The sequence below is a fragment of the Entelurus aequoreus genome, linkage group LG27 (assembly GCF_033978785.1).
Source record: "Entelurus aequoreus isolate RoL-2023_Sb linkage group LG27, RoL_Eaeq_v1.1, whole genome shotgun sequence".
In the NCBI taxonomy this organism is placed as follows: domain Eukaryota; kingdom Metazoa; phylum Chordata; class Actinopteri; order Syngnathiformes; family Syngnathidae; genus Entelurus; species Entelurus aequoreus.
Genome location: NC_084757.1, coordinates 8,626,586 through 8,643,894, shown reverse-complemented (window position 1 = coordinate 8,643,894; position 17,309 = coordinate 8,626,586). Strand labels below are relative to the sequence as shown.

Below are 17,309 nucleotides of genomic sequence, written 5' to 3'. Positions count from 1 at the left end.
AAAGTAGTTGGGAAAGGGCATGTTCACCACTGTGTTACATGGCCTTTCTTTTTAACAACATTCAGTAAACGTTTGGGAACTGAGGAGACACATTTTTGAAGCTTCTCAGGTGGAATTCTTTCCCATTCTTGCTTGATGTACAGCTTAAGTTGTTCAACAGTCCGGGGGTCTCCGTTGTGGTATTTTAGGCTTCATAATGCGCCACACATTTTCAATGGGAGACAGGTCTGGACTACAGGCAAGCCAGTCTAGTACCCGCACTCTTTTACTATGAAGCCACGTTGATGTAACCCGTGGCTTGGCATTGTCTTGTTGAAATAAGCAGGGGCGTCCATGGTAACGTTGCTTGGATGGCAACATATGTTGCTCCAAAACCTGTATGTACCTTTCAGCATTAATGGCGCCTTGACAGATGTGTAAGTTACCCATGTCTTGGGCACTAATACACCCCCATACCATCACAGATGCTGGCTTTTCAACTTTGCGCCTATGACAAACCGGATGGTTCTTTTCCTCTTTGGTCCAGAGGACACAACGTCCACAGTTTCCAAAAACAATTTGAAATGTGGACTCGTCAGACCACAGAACACTTTTCCACTTTGCACCAGTCCATCTTAGATGAGCTCAGGCCCAGCAAAGCCGACGGCGTTTCTGGGTGTTGTTGATAAACGGTTTTCGCCTTGCATAGGAGAGTTTTAACTTGCACTTACACATGTAGCGACCAACTGTAGTTACTGACAGTGGGTTTCTGACGTGTTCCTGAGCCCGTGTGGTGATATCCTTTACACACTGATGTCGCTTGTTGATGCAGTACAGCCTGAGGGATCGAAGGTCACGGGCTTAGCTGCTTACGTGCAGTGATTTCTCCAGATTCTCTGAACCCTTTGATGATATTACGGAGCGTAGATGGTGAAATCCCTAAATTCCTTGCAATAGCTGGTTGAGAAAGGTTTTTCTTAAACTGTTCAACAATTTGCTCACGCGTTTGTTGACAAAGTGGTGACCCTCGCCCCATCCTTGTTTGTGAATGACTGAGCATTTCATGGAATCTACTTTTATACCCAATCATGGCACCCACCTGTTCCCAATTAGCCTGTTCACCTGTGGGATGTTCCAAATAAGTGTTTGATGAGCATTCCTCAACTTTATCAGTATTTATTGCCACCTTTCCCAACTTCTTTGTCACGTGTTGCTGGCATCAAATTCTAAAGTTAATAATTATTTGCAAAAAAAAAAAAATTCATCAGTTAGAACATCAAATATGTTGTCTTTGTAGCATATTCAACTGAATATGGGTTGAAAATGATTTGCAAATCATTGTATTCCTTTTATATTTACATCTAACACAATTTCCCAACTCATATGGAAACGGGGTTTGTAGATGCAGGAAATATTGCTCAAAGGAAGACATGAAACTGCTACAAAAAATACGGAAACAAGAGAAAAAGACAAGAACTAAAACACTACACACAGGAAAACAGAAAAAAACTCAAAATAAGTCACAGTGTGATGTGACAGGTGGTGACAGTACACCTACTTTGAGAGAAGAGCTATAGTGATGCATAGTTGGTTATGGTTTAAAGTCATATCCAACAATTGCGACAATTACATTTTACTGTCAACTGAGTTTAGTTTTTTAATTATTTCTGCTGGTGGTGTGCCTCTGGATTTTTTCAACACATAAAATGTGCCTTGGTTAAAAAAAGGTTGAAAAACACAGGTCTAGAAGGATTTCAAAAACAGGTACAATCATTAGGGTTTTTGTTGTGATGGGATTGGACCCAAAATGAGTGGCATGCTGGTTGTGGTCGCTGATCAATGGATGCTACTCAAAATCAAAGGATTCTTTCCAAATTCTTGTTGGGAGTAGAAAAGAAGGAAAAAGTCCATGTGTCAATGAAGCGTCCTCAAAGGAGGACCTTGTGAGCCTTTTTAAACGGTTTCTCGCATGTCCCGGCCTCTTCACTGTAGTCTCAGTAGGGGGCGCCACGCTGGCGTAGCCCATGGCAGATGGCGTTGTGTTGACTCCCTAGGTCTCATGTCCCCGCTCAACACACAAACACGCGACGGCGCTGAAAGTTACGCCTAATGTTGTTGCCAGATGCATGCTGGGAGCGTAACGCACACATTGACACGCACACACCTGCTACACATTCTTAACGAGTCATTCATATTTGATAATTGGAGTCATGCTTATCAGCTCCTGCTCAGTGACCTGAGAGTGACACCGAGGCAGCAGGGAGGTGGTGTTGCACGATCTCTCGGAGGCTGACGGGGTGACAGAAGTGCATGATGAATTTAGTCGTCGTGGTAACGACGGAACACTCGGAGGAAGGCGGTGGCTTCTTCCCAAATGTTATTGGAAATGCATGTCTTACAACTCAAAAAGGATGTCAATCATCCCCAAGTGGCTTAGGTGCGGCATAGGCAACACCTTATCAAAATTTTTTAAATACAAACTATTGTTCAGGGATGACTTGGGGGCCGCATCGGGCTAAAAGACTTTGGCTGGGGGCCTGAAAGTCAACTGCATGTAAAGTATATATATAATCCAGCCCACCAAATGTTTCCAATGTTTTTTTAACCTTTAACATCAAAATAATGAATGTGCTGTGCCATTTTTAAATTACTGTAAGTCAGGGGTGTCCAAAGTGCGGCCCGGGGGCCATTTACGGCCCGCAGCTAATTGTTTATCGGCCCGCCGCACATTCTGGAAATACTATTGTAAAAATAAAAAAGAACATTAAAAAAAAGTAGAATGAGGTGAAATATAACGAGAAAAAGTTGCAATGTTGACACAAAAGCTGCCATGCAGGCTGTTTTTTTTTCTTTTGTCTTTCTTTCGTTTTCTTTTTTTGACATTGCTCAAAAAAAAAAAATAATGACAAAAAATCCATGTTATAATGAATTATTTTCAGGGCTCTAATTACTTCAAATATTTCACTTGAAAATGTTTTATGTGGTAAATATTCCATATATTGTGTAGTAGCCATATAAAAACATCAAAGTTTTATTTGACAAAAGCGTATAAAACAAACAAAATAATAGCCCCAGCATAAAATCGACAGATGTATCTGAAGTTGATCTCGTAACCTAAGTGTTGAAAGTAAAAGAAAAACCTAATAAAAATGTATCACTTTATGAGTGGGGCACCTTTTGGATCCCAAATATATTTAGTGATTTTTTATTTACCTTTTCACTGTTATTACTCAAAAATATGAAAGAATTAAAATCAATGGTGTCCTGCATTATTGATATTTTAGGGCTCTAATTACCAAATACTGCATATTTCAGTTTTACTATAAAAAAAACTAAGTTGTTTTTGACAGAAAAGCCATAAAACATTTTTTTTAATTTGTATTACTTTATATCAACTTGAAGTTGATAAAAAGATTTACTGTAAGCGTTAAATAATAATCTGACTTATTTTTAACATTTTAATGACTGAGACCCTTTATGGTCCCCGGGACCCCTAAAGGTAAAATAAATTTAAAAAATCCATATATTTTGTTATGGTTTGAAAATGAAAAATAACAAAATGGCCCCCACATGCTTTAATTTTTCCTTGTGTGGCCCTCAGTGGAAAAAGTTTGGACACCCCTGCTGTAAGGCTTAAACTACAGAAAATAATTAAATGGTTGGAATCTGCACTATTAAGTGATATACGTGTTATATAGGTAATCATAGGGACTACGTCACAATAGTTTTAGGCCAGGGGTCGGCAACCCAAAAATGTTGAAAGAGCCATATTGGACCAAAAATACAAAAAACAAATCTGTCTGGAGTCGCAAAAAATGAAAAGCCGTATATAAGTCTTATAATGAAGACAACACATGATGTAAGTGTCTATATTAGCTATAATAGCCTACTATCAAAATGACTGTGTCGCAGGCTGAAGCAAATCTTCGTTGACAGAAATGTTGAAATGTAATATTTTTTCTACACATTTTTACATTAGAAACCATTAGTAAATCAGAGGCTACTCAGAAGGTGAGATAACTCCCGGAAATTACTGGCTTTTAATGGCTGAAGGTATAGATGTGTGTGTCCAAGTTAAAGGAAACGGCAGGCTGTCTTCTTTTAATAGATTTATTACAATCTTTGGCAAGCTAGGTAATGTTTGCTGTGGTCTGGAACAACATGACACACAAACAACTATCTGAAATGCAGCCAATTTTACATCCAGATAATGTGTCATGAGACATGCAAAACTAAATTATATACAAAGAGGATCTAAGTAAAGGATTTTAAACAAGCTCAAATATACCTATTATATACAATATGTGCATACAGCTAGCCTAAATAGCATGTTAGCCTAAATAGCATGTTAGCATCAATTAGCTTGCAGTCATGTACTGACCAAATATGCCTGATTAGCACTCCAACAAGTCAATAACATCAACAAAGCGCACATTTGTGCATTCACGCACAGTATAAAACGTTTGGTGGACAAAATGAGACAAAGAAGGAGTGGAAGATTTTACATGTAAACAAACTGTTGCGTCACAGTCCACACTATGGTGAGTTCAAGAACCACCGAAATTAGTAGGACAAAACGATGTTCACCAAATACTGTCATCAGTGAAGCATACACACAAACATATTAAACAGTGGGCTTTCTAACAATTGGGAAGGTTTGTGTCATGTTTGTCCTCCAACAAAAAACATACTAAAACCCCCAAAAAATGTTCCCCCATCTTTTTCCATTTTCAATCCTTTTTTAAAAATGCTCCAGGGAGCCACTAGGGCAGCACTAAAGAGCCGCGGGTTGCTGACCCCTGTTTTAGGCAGACAAGGCACAAAGCAGATTACAGAGGAGCAAGTCCCAGACACGGGTGTCAGGGACACAAAAGCAGATTTTTACAACAAAGGTTTCGCAGAACAATCATATCATATCAGATTGTGGATGTTTTTCATACCCTTTGCGTTTATATTTCGCCGTGTTTGTTGCTTTTTTGTGGCATTTTGCTTGATTGTAAAAGATGTCAATCAAGGAGGTGGTCTACAGAGGTGATAAAAAGAGGACTAACGTTCGTAATCTGTAAATATTCAATGTTTTATCGTTCGCAGTTAGAATTGTAACTCCCAAATTCTACATTTTCATGTACATTCTAGGTGTTTTCTTCAGTAAAAAAAAAAGTAAAATTACATTTTTTTTTTTTTTCGTTTTGAGCATTCTATCAGACATTATTGTGTGTTTTTGTATAAGTGAGCCTGAAAAAGGGGACCAAAGCACAGTTTGGACGTGTCTTCTCATTCAATGCGTTTTCTTCATTTTCATGACTATTTACATTGTAGATTGTCACTGAAGGCATCAAAACTATGAATGAACACATGTGGAGTTATGTACTTAACAAAAAAAGGTGAAATAACTGAAAACATGTTTTATATTGTAGTTTCTTCAAAATAGCCACCCTTTGCTCTGATTACTGCTTTGCACACTCTTGGCATTCTCTCCATGAGTTCCAAGCACACCTGTGAAGTGAAAACCATTTCAGGTGACTACCTCTTGAAGCCCATCGAGAGAATGCCAAGAGTGTGCAAAAATTAATGTATTTTTTTTATATTGTAGCGTCCCGGAAGAGTTAGTGCTGCAAGGGGTTCTGGGTATTTGTTCTGTTGTGTTTATGTTGTGTTACGGTGCGGATGTTCTCCCGAAATGTGTTTGTCATTCTTGTTTGGTGTGGCGCATATTTGTAACAGTGTTAAAGTTGTTTACACGTCAACCCTCAGTGTGACCTGTATGGCTGTTGACCAAGTATGCCTTGCATTCAATTGTGTGTGTAAAAAGCCGTAGATATTATGTGACTGGGCCGGCACGCAAACGCAGTGCCTTTAAGGCACGCCCCCAATATTGTTGTCTGGGTGGAAATCGGGAGAAATCCGGGAGAATGGTTGCCCCGGGAGATTTTCGGGAGGGACACTGAAATGCGTGAGTCTCCCTGGAAAATTGGGAGGGTTGGCAAGTATGACTGGGAGACGCAACTGCTCTGTACTTCTCCCTACGTCCGTGTACCACTCCGTACAGCGGCGTTTCAAAAATTCATACATTTAACTTTTTGAAACCGATACCGATAATTTCCGATATTACATTTTAAAGCATTTATCGGCCGATAATATCGACAGTCCGATATTATCTGGAGTAGAATCTTGATGTACTTACACTACTGTTCAAAAGTTTGGGGTCACCCAAACAATTTTGTGGAATAGCCTTCAGTTCTAAGAACAAGAATAGACTGTCAAGTTTCATATGAAAGTTCTCTTTTTCTGGCCATTTTGAGCGTTGAATTGACCCCACAAATGTGATGCTCCAGAAACTCAATCTGCTCAAAGGAAGGTCAGTTTTGTAGCTTCTGTAACGAGCTAAACTGTTTTCAGATGTGTGAACATGATTGCACCAGGGTTTTCTAATCATCAATTAGCCTTCTGAGCCAATGAGCAAACACATTGTACCATTAGAACACTGGAGTGATAGTTGCTGGAAATGGGCCTCTATACACCTATGTAGATATTGCACCAAAAAACAGACATTTGCAGCTAGAATAGTCATTTACCACATTAGCAATGTATAGAGTGTATTTCTTTAAAGTTAAGACTAGTTTAAAGTTATCTTCATTGAAAAGTACAGTGCTTTTATCGATTATAAAAATAGTTGGCGATTAATTTTAGTCATCGATTCGTTGGAACTATGCTATGCGCATGCGCGGAGGCTTTTTTGAATTTTATTTAAAAAAAATGTTTTTAATTTTTTTTAATTTTTTTATAAACCTTTATTTATAAACTGCAACATTTACAAACAGCTGAGAAACAATAATCAATATAAGTACAAAAAAACAGTACAAAACAGCGCCAGGACGGCGCTGAGGCTACGTCTCATGAGGTGGAGGTAAGCTAGCCAATGATGTGTCATGTGCAGCTCACGTGACCACGCCGTCTGGAAACATTCGAAAAATGGCGCAGGAAAACACTACCGATAGTTTAGCGGAGAAACATCTTGAGGTTATTGCTTCAATGGAGAAAATTGTACAACCTAAGTCGTCAAAAGTGTGGGAACATTTTACTTTAAAGACTTCAAAGAAGAGCATTTCCTGCAAAATGGCACGGAAGTACAACATTGCTACAGGAGCACCTGAAAAGGAAACATGTTGGAGCCATGGATGAAGGGAGGAACTCACAGTACGTAACTTTTTAAGTCCATAGTGGCAACAAGCATTCATGAGTTCAGCTTTTTTGTAAGTAACTTTAACGTTATGCCTTTGTTGCAACGCGGGGCTGATAATGTTTCTCCGGCACATTTGACTCCGTTTTGAGAGAGAAAACGCACGGTTACCAATTTGGAAATAAACGTAACGGACAGAAATATCTCAGGTTGGTTTCATAATGGATCAATGTAGCCGGGCCGATAAAGCTATATAAATATATTTAGATTTGAGTGACGCTTTAGTATAACTAAACGTTATGAAGGTGCTGGAATATTTCATGCTATTATTCAGAGGCAGCCTAAAATGAACCCTTTATTATTCACAACAGAAACGTGTACAATATCTGATTCAGTTCTGATCTGATGAGTTACATTTCTGTGTTATTATTGGTGTATGCTGCACACCCAATGTCCACAACATGGTGCCAGTATGCTGGTTTTTTTCAATAAAATACTGGAAAGGATAGAAATGTAGTTTGTCTATTTTATCCGATTATTAATCGATTAATCGAAGTAATAATCAACAGATTAATCGATTATCAAATTAATCGTTAGTTGCAGCCCTAATATATATATATATATATATATATATATATATATATATATATATATATATATATATATATATATATATATATATATATATATATATATATATATATATATATACATACACACAGTATATATATAAAAACAGCCCCCCAGAGACGTTTCTTCCCCAGTCAAAATAATTGCTCAGGTCTGGCGTAGAATCTTGATGTACTTAAGTCAAAAGTCACATTACTACGCGTATGTTTCATTTCTTACATTTTCAATTTCCTATCCTGTGACCATAATGATTTTTCCTTAAGTGTGGCCAAAGGTCACACTCATGGATTTCTACATATTAAATATTTCTGGCTTAATACTCAATCAATTGATTGCAAACCGCGAGTTCTTCCTGAGCAAGGCGGAGGCAGACAGAGAGAGGACGATGGCCTCTGTGAAGATTAATGTCTCCTCTCCTCTTCCCCTCCGTCTCAGGCGCCACCTTCCTCCTTCTCTGCGGACGACCTTCCTCTCCTCCAGGAGAGCGGCCATCCATCCTTCCCTTTTGCCCGCGCCGCGCATCCATCCGCCCATCTGGCTGAGTGATGCACGGGACGGGAATGAGACTGTCAAGATCCGTGAACCTCAGCAGAGTCGTTGGGGCCGTCCCTCACTGCGCCCCGCTATCCATTAGTACTGATAGTCAGGACAGCGTAACGCGATAGTTAATATTAATGTGCGGCGACAGAGGACAAAGTCTCCCTATGGGGAGCTTTACTTTGACATATGCTCGCCCGTCCCTCACCACGCCGCCGCCCCCTTGGGTCTTCACTTCACGTCTTCGCCCCTGCTCCGGTTGGCTCCATCTTTTTGCCGAAGAGGGTCCGATCCGGGAAAGGGGGGGACGAGGGACGAGACAAAGACCGATGACGAACATAAAAAGAGGCATGAAGAATCGCGCCGCCGGGGATGAGCTTGTCCGCCTGAAATATGGCCGCCGTGCGGGAGGCCACTGGTCACCGTGTCCCGCCTGACGCATACGGACGCCGCATCTCTGAATTACGGCGGGGATACATGCTGTCGGGGTGTAAATCTCAGGCTTTAGCGCCTGGGCTAATAAAGGCAGGTGCAGCAGGGGCGTCTAGCTTGCACTGACTGTAAGGGACATTTTTGGCGCCCCCTGTGGCCTGTGGTCAAAAAACTAGCACAGTGTTTTTCAACCTTTTTTGAGCAGAGGCACATTTTTTTCATTGAAAAAATGCGGAGGCACACCACCAGCAGAAAACACAACAATATGAAACTCAGTAGCCGAATTTGACAATTAAAAGTTGTTCTTGCAAGTGTTGGATAAGAATTCAAACCATAACCAAGCATGCATCACTATAGCTCTTGTCTCAAAGTACTGTCACGACTTGTCACATCACGCCCTGACTTATTTGGAGTTTTTTGGTGTCTTCCTGTGTGTGGTCTTTAAGTTCTTGTCTTGCGCTCCTATTTTGGTGGCTTTTCCTGTTTTTTTGGTATTTTCTATTACCCCGAGGACACCTCAATGATGGACGCTTTTGACCTCCCTCCCTCCTCAACGACACCTGGAGTCGAACTTTTGCTTGCATGCAGAACGGCCCCAGGCCTATGAACAAGAACACTACATCAACACACCCAAGACAATGGGCATACACACACACACACACACACACACACACACACACACACACACACACACACGCACACACACACACACACACACACACACACACACACACACACACACACACACACACACACACACACACACACACACACACACACACACAAACACACACACACACACACACACACACACACACACACACACACCAACCCCCACCCGACGCTTTCACCACCGCTTGATTCCCCTTCGGGTTGATGGACGGCTGGCAGCGCTTCATAGCAGCAGTCGACCTCCAGGGCCCCAACTCCCCGCCCCTCTGTTGCGAGTTGTCGTGATTAAATGTAACGTGTTTATGTGTGCATGGCGTGGAGGTTTTTTCCCCACTCCAGACTAGGCCCCCTTAGGAGCCCAGTCTAGATTGCATTTTTTTACTCATCTTCTTCCCCAGCGTTTTACCTTTTTCTTATCTTTTACGGGGCGGGGCGTCTTTGGCGACCCATCAGCGTTCCTAGTTCTGTAACCCTGTACACTGTTTGTTTGTCTGATCTTGAATGAGTTTGTGCTGAAAACATAGTTTCGTTGTACTTGTGCAATGACAATAAAGTCCTATCCTATCCTATCCTATTCCCCGCACCTGTTTTGTTTTAGCAATCAAGGCTATTTAAGTTGTCGCTATCCTTCTTTGCGGGCACATTGTTGATTGTCATGTCATGTACGGATGTACTTTGTGGACGCCGTCTGCTCCACACGCTGTTAGTCTTTGCTGTCGTCCAGCATTCTGTTTTTGTTTTACTTTGCAACCAGTTCAGTTTTTGTTTTGTTTTGCATAGCCTTCCCTAAGCTTCAATGCCTTTTCTTAGCGGCACTCGCCTTTTGTTTATTTTTGGTTTAAGCATTAGATACATTTTTACCTGCACGCTGTCGTCTGCATATTGTTCCCGACATCTATAAAGCAATTAGCTACTTGCTGCCACCCACTGATAAGGAAGAGAAAGGATTATATGGTTACTCTGCCGAGCTCTAGACAGCACCGACACCCAACAACGGCACATTTGCGGATTATAATTACTGGTTTGCAAAAAATATTTTTAACCCAAATAGGTAAAATTACATATTCTCCCACGGCACACCAGACTGTAACCCGCGGCACAGTGGTTGAAAAACACTGTACAAGCATACATGTAAAACAATCAAGCCAGTGATTCTCAAACTGTAGTACGGATACCACTCGTGGTACGCGGGCTCCACCTAGTGGTACGCCAAAGAATCACCTAATCAAGTGATTGGTATTCTATTTTCCAATATTTAAACACAATGTTATTGTCCAAACTGTGTGTAATGTAATAGTGGCCACAAATATTAAATATACGTGTTTTTAATGAATACCTAGGCCGGGGGTCAGCAACCCGCGGCTCTCAAGCTCTTTAGCACCTAGTGGCTCCCTGGAGCTTTTTCAAAAATGGAAAAAGATGGGGGAAAAATGTATTTGTTGTTTTAATAATGTTTCTGTAGGAGGACAAACATGACACAAACCTTCCTAATTGTTAGAAAGCTCACTGTTTAATATGTTTGTGTTTATGCGTCACTGATGACATTATTTGGCCAGCGCCGTTTTGTCCTACTAATTTTGGCGGTCCTTGAACTCACCGTAGTTGGTTTAGGTGTACAACTTTCTGTGCCGCTGCCACAGAAAGAGGTGTATTATGCCACTCCTTCTTTGTCTCATTTTGTCCACCAAACTTTTTATGCTGTGTGTGAATGCACAAAGGTGAGCTTTGTTGATGTTATTGACTTTGGCGGAGTGCTAATAATCCATGCTAACATGCTATTTAGGCTAGCTGTGTGTACATATTGCATCATTCAGGCATGTGATTTGACCACAATGAAAAAGACTGAAAAAATTTCCGGGGGTCTGGGGGACAAAGTCCCCCAGCCAGGTCCCCCCACCAGTGCCCTGGTGGGCTGGTGGGGGGACGATGCCCCCCGAAGCTCCTGGTTTTTCACCAATTTAACATGCTAAAATTAACAAAGACAGCACCATTTGAAGAAAATATTTTAGTGTTTAAAGACATGAAAACATCATTAATAGAACATACATAACCCAATTATCCCAATGAATCACTGTATATGGTTCAGTCCCAACAGTATTTAGTCACTAATATTTACATCTTGTGTTCATTTCACATCCACAGGTGTCACATTGATCAGTGTTATTATCTACAGTTTATTTACAGTATTACCACATTACTTCAGTTCACTTCACACATTAGCTTTCTCGGAGAGCCCAGCCCTAACATGAGCTTTCCTTGCAAATGTATTTAACAAAATACCAAATGTAAACATTTCATTCTTTTCGCCAAAATAGGGTATAAATTTATGAAAATAATTAAACGTGTTTAGTATTGTTTACTCATATTTGAATATAGGAAATAATAATAATGTGAGGACACTGACATATTGCATGAAACAAGTGTGAAAATATTTACCTTCAAGATTGTTACACCACTGACAATAGTTTCAAGAGACTACATAAGAACTTAATATTAGAAAATAGTATTATATGCAAATTTATTTCAAATAAATTGTTAACTGTATTCAATAATGCGACTCTTTGAATTTCTGTAATTTCATAATATATTTTCACGTGGCTTTTTATTTTTTAGAAAAACCCATTTATATTTCGCAAAGCAATAATTGGTTAATATTTAAAACAAACATGCGTATTTCGCAAGCAAATATTTTTTAGCTTACCTCATTATTAACAACCCTGTCTGCAACTGAAGTGGGTTGTCTGGGTGGATCTTTCCTCTTGATGTAAACAAAGGATGAAGTCCGTAAGGTTTGCTCAGTTTCGGTTGACATCCAAAAGTACCAGCTAGTGAAAAGTTTGTTTTCCTTGCTTCAAGTTGTTTCATATGTTTTTGGCGTTTCGCATGTACTTCCAAAGCCTTGAAACCTCGTGATCCATAGTCAATATTATCATGACACCACGTGCACAAAACCTTTCCGGGACGATCGATTTTCCAAATAAAATCACCGAACAAAGTCGTAACTTCCTTCTTCCCAACAGTATCAGTGATTTCCCTTTCCATCCAGTCCCATCGAAACTTATTTTTGACATGTTTATCAATTTATTTTACTCGTAAAGCGTCCTTTCTCTCGAGAACCGACATCGTTTACATATGGAAAATGGCGGTATGATGACGTTATTAACGTCATCATTCATAACAGATGTCCTGATTGGTCACAAGGAACATATCGACCAATCAACTACGGCGTAATATAAACTACGTCTCGAATCTTGATTTAGGGTCGGAAAAAAAACCCGAAAAACGGGAGATAATTTTCCCCCCCCCCCGAGATTAAAAAAGACGGAATTCCGACTTTAGACGGAAAAATCACATGCCTGATCATTATGCCTCGTGTATAGGTATTTTTGAGTTCATTTCATTTCCTTTACTTACAGTATGTCCTCTGTGTATTTAATTTATATTTGCATGTCTCATGACACATTATCTGTATGTAATATTGGCTGCATTTCTGATTGTGTGCCATGTTGTTCCAGACCACAGCAAACGCTACCCAGCTTGCAAAGATTGTAATAAATCCATTAGAAGAAGACAACCTGTCCTTTCCTTTAACTTGGACACACACATCTATACCTTTGGCAGTTTTAAGCCAGTAATTTCCAGGCGTTATCTAACCCTCTGAGACACTTGCTTAATGTGTTGCCTTCATTATAACACTTACATAAGGCTTTTAACTTTTTGCGGCTCCAGACAGATTTGTTTTTTTGTATTTTTGGTCCAATATGGGTCTTTCAACATGGTGGGTTGCCGACCCCTGACCTAGGCCTACTACGCTACTGGATTTTAATGTTGGAGAGCTAAGTGTTTTCTGAAGTGGTAATGGGTGAAAAAAAGTTTGAGAACCACTCAATTATTTATGTATTCATGTGAATCCCACCATTGTCCCAGCAAATACATTATGCTTGATGTTTTTAACCAAACTTACTAACATTTTACACACATGTGATTGTAAGTCCCCTAAAGTTGTGCACCAATTTTGGTGGTGATTGCGCTGAATACCCTAAAGTCACAGTTGTTCTGTAGCGCGCACTGGGCTGTGTGAGAAATTTCAAGTCATCTGACCTATGGGGGTCTAATGAGGCAATTATGTGGTGTCATTGTAATACAAATAATAGCCCAGGGGTGCATGTTTTGAAACATTTTCAGCCTTTTGTGTGCAGGAGTTCAGGAGAAGAAGAGTTAGCCTATAAAAATACACTATATTGCCAAAAGTAATTGGCCACCTGCCTTGACTCACATATGAACTTGAAGTGCCATCCCATTCCTAACCCATAGGGTTCAATAGGATGTCGGTCCACCTTTTGCAGCTATTACAGCTTCAACTCTTCTGGGAAGGCTGTCCACAAGGTTGTGGAGTGTGTTCAAAGGAATTTTCGACCATTCTTCCAAAAGCGCATTGGTGAGGTCACACACTGATGTTGGTCGAGAAGGCCTGGCTCTCAGTCTCCGTTCTAATTCATCCCAAAGGTGTTCTATCGGGTTAAGGTCAGGACTCTGTGCAGACCAGTCAAGTTCACCCACACCAAACTCTGTCATCCATGTCTTTATGGACCTTGCTTTGTGCACAGTCATGTTGGAAGAGGAAGGGGACCACGCCAAACTGTTCCCACAAGGTTGGGAGCATGGAATTGTCCAAAATGTTTTGGTATCCTGGAGCATTCAAAGTTCCTTTCACTGGAACTAAGGGGCAAAGCCCAACTCCTAAAAAAACAACCACACGCCATAATTCCTCCTCCACAAAATTTCATACTTGGCACAATGCAGTCCGAAATGTAGCGTTCTCCTGGCAACCTCCAAACCCAGACTCGTCCATCAGATTGCCAGATGGAAAAGCGTTATACATCACTCGAGAATGCGTCTCCACTGCTCTAGTCCAGTGGCGACGTGCTTTACACCACTGCATCCCACGCTTTTCATTGGACTTGGTGATGTATGGCTTAGATGCAGCTGCTCGGCCATGGAAACCCATTCCATGAAGCCCTCTGCGTACTGTACGTGGGCTAATTGGAAGGTCACATGAAGTTTGGAGCTCTGTAGCAACTGACTGTGCTGAAAGTCTTTTCACTATGCGCTTCAGCATCCTCTCTGTCAGTTTACGTGGCCTACCACTTGGTGGCTGAGTTGCTGTTGTTCCCAAACTCTTCCATTTTCTAATAATAAAGCCGACAGTTGACTTTGGAATATTTAGGAGCGAGGAAATTTCACAACTGGATTTGTTGCACAGGTGGCATCCTATGACAGTTTCATGCTGGAAATCACTGAGAGCGGCCCATTCTTTCACAATTGTTTGTAGAAACAGTCTCCATGCCTAAGTGCTTGATTGCATACACCTGTGGCCGGGCCAAGTGATTAGGACACCTGATTCTGATCATTTGGATGGGTGGCCAAATACTTTTGGCAATATAGTGTATGTTAATACATGCATGGAAATAATTTAAAATTGAACTTGGAAAATTGAACAGGACTACAATATGTTTGGCTTTCAAAACAAAGTTATTCCATTAGGGAAATAATTGGAATTGGAATAATCTGTCATTGTCGTTAAAGTGCAATTAACTTCACGAGGGGTTTGTGACATAAGTCAAGTGTAAAAAGAAGTTAACCATTATGATTAAAATACAGCGCTCAACCTGCTTTTATACTTGCAAGGCGGACACATAGATGCCGATGAAAGGAAGGATATCAACAAACAAAAGCAGCCATGTTCTCTCATCTACTGAGACCTTGTTCCCAGGGTTTCAATTAGGGGCTCCTGATTTCCCCCGGGGGGCCCCGTCACTCCCTCCCGCCCTCGCTCAGAGATGCCTCATTAACAGCAAAAACACACACACACACACAAACACATTTTAAGAGCATCACATGTTGGTCCCGGCCATTAACACTCAAACGCAGCGGTTTGCTTACCCCCGACTTCTCGTCAAAGATCTTGATCCCTCCAAAGGAAACAGTCAGGAAAACCTTCTTCTTGTGTTCTCCTTTGGAGCGAGCTGCTGCTGCGACACCCTGCAGGCACAAATATTGAACAATATTAGGTCGGGGGAAGGGTCTTTATTACAGTGAGTAATGTAGAGTAGCAGCCTTATTGTGGAAAACTGAGGCTCAGAGTTAAATGTCTTGGCATTCAAACGACCACTAGTTAACTACTGGAATAACAGCATGTCAACATATTAACCTCTTAAGGCCCAAGGTGTTTCTTTACATGCTTTTTGTATTTCTCTTTGCTATTTGGGCTTATTCGAACCCTATTTAGAATAAAAACTAAGAATCATCTTTTTATATGATGTACTTAGTCCATAAGTACACAAACGTGTACTTCATGTTTAGTGACATGCTATTTATTATTTTTACATTTTCTTTTCCAAATTCCATTGTATGTTATACTCTTCTGACACCACCAGATGGCAGTATAAGTGTCCACATAAGCGGCCATAAGACCCCAATTCAGTAGTGTACACAATTTTGGAAATAAGAGCTAAAAGGTGCTGTACACGCATGTGGCCACTAAGTTCTTTAGATTAAAGCAAGAAAGGGACCTAAAGTGAGGCTATGCTAACTTTGGTAGCCTGGGGAACCACACTCCATGTATTGCCTACTATAGTTTACTTGGTATTTGCTTAATTTTTAATTTGAAGTATTTGGGTCATTTAAAGGATAAATTATATGACATACTGCGGCTCTCAGCAATATTATTCTTCCATGTACCTTGTAAACAACAAATACTTGTACATGTCAACATTTCAGTCCTTCAACCGCAAACACTCGCGACCAAGGTACAAAACCCAAAACCAGTGAAGTTGGCACGTTGTGTAAATGGTAAAAATAAAAACAGAATACAATGATTTGCAAAGACAAGATACTTAACGTTCGAGCTGGTAAACTTTGTTATTTTTTGCAAATATTAGCTCATTTGGAATTTGATGCCTGCAGCATGTTTCAAAAAAGCTGGCACAAGTGGCAAAAAAGACTGAAAAAGATGAGGAATGCTCATCAAACACTTATTTGGAACATTCCACAGGTGAACAGGCTAATTGGGAACAGGTGGGTGCCATGATTGGGTATAAAAGCAGCTTCCATGAAATGCTCAGTCATTCGCAAACAAGGACGGGGCGAGGGTCACCACTTTGTGAACAAATGCGTGAGCAAATTGTTGAACAGTTTAAAAAAAACATTTCTCAACGAGCTATTGCAAGGAATTTAGGGATTTCACCATCTACGGTCCGTAATATCATCAAAAGGTTCAGAGAATCTGGAGAAATCACTGCACGGCTGAAAACCAACATTGAATGCCAAGACCTTCGATCCATCAGGCGGTACTGCATCAAAAAGCGACATCAGTGTGTAAAGGATATCACCACATGGGCTCAGGAACACTTCAGAAAACCACTGTCAGTAACTACAGTTTGTCGCTACATCTCAAAGTGCAAGTTAAAACATTACTATGCAAAGCCAAAGCCATTGATCAACAACACCCAGAAACGCAGCCGGACTCGCTGGGCCCGAGCTCATCTAAGATGGACTGATGCAAAGTGGAAAAGTGTTCTGTGGTCTGACGAGTTCACATTTCAAATTGTTTTTGGAAACTGTGGACGTCGTGTCCTCCGGACCAAAGAGGAAAATAACCATCCGGACTGTTATAGGCGCAAAATTCAAAAGCCATTATCTGTGATGGTACGGGGATGTATTAGTGCCCAAGGCATGGGTAACTTACACATCTGTGAAGGCACCATTAATGCTGAAAGGTACATACAGGTTTTGGAGCAACATATGTTGCCATCAAAGCAACGTCTTTTTCATGGACGCCCGTGCAATTTTCAGCAAGACAATGCCAAACCACATTCTA

The 17,309-nt window shown here is 40.7% G+C and overlaps 1 protein-coding gene across 1 annotated transcript in view; it reads right to left on the bottom strand.

The window, feature by feature from the left end:
- LOC133644585 (disabled homolog 1-like) overlaps positions 1 to 17,309 on the bottom strand; it is a 201,379-nt gene that overhangs the window by 79,404 nt on the left and 104,666 nt on the right. Inside the window, 1 exon segment of the mRNA XM_062039195.1 lies at positions 15,374 to 15,472. Coding sequence (XP_061895179.1) covers positions 15,374 to 15,472 — 99 coding nt within the window.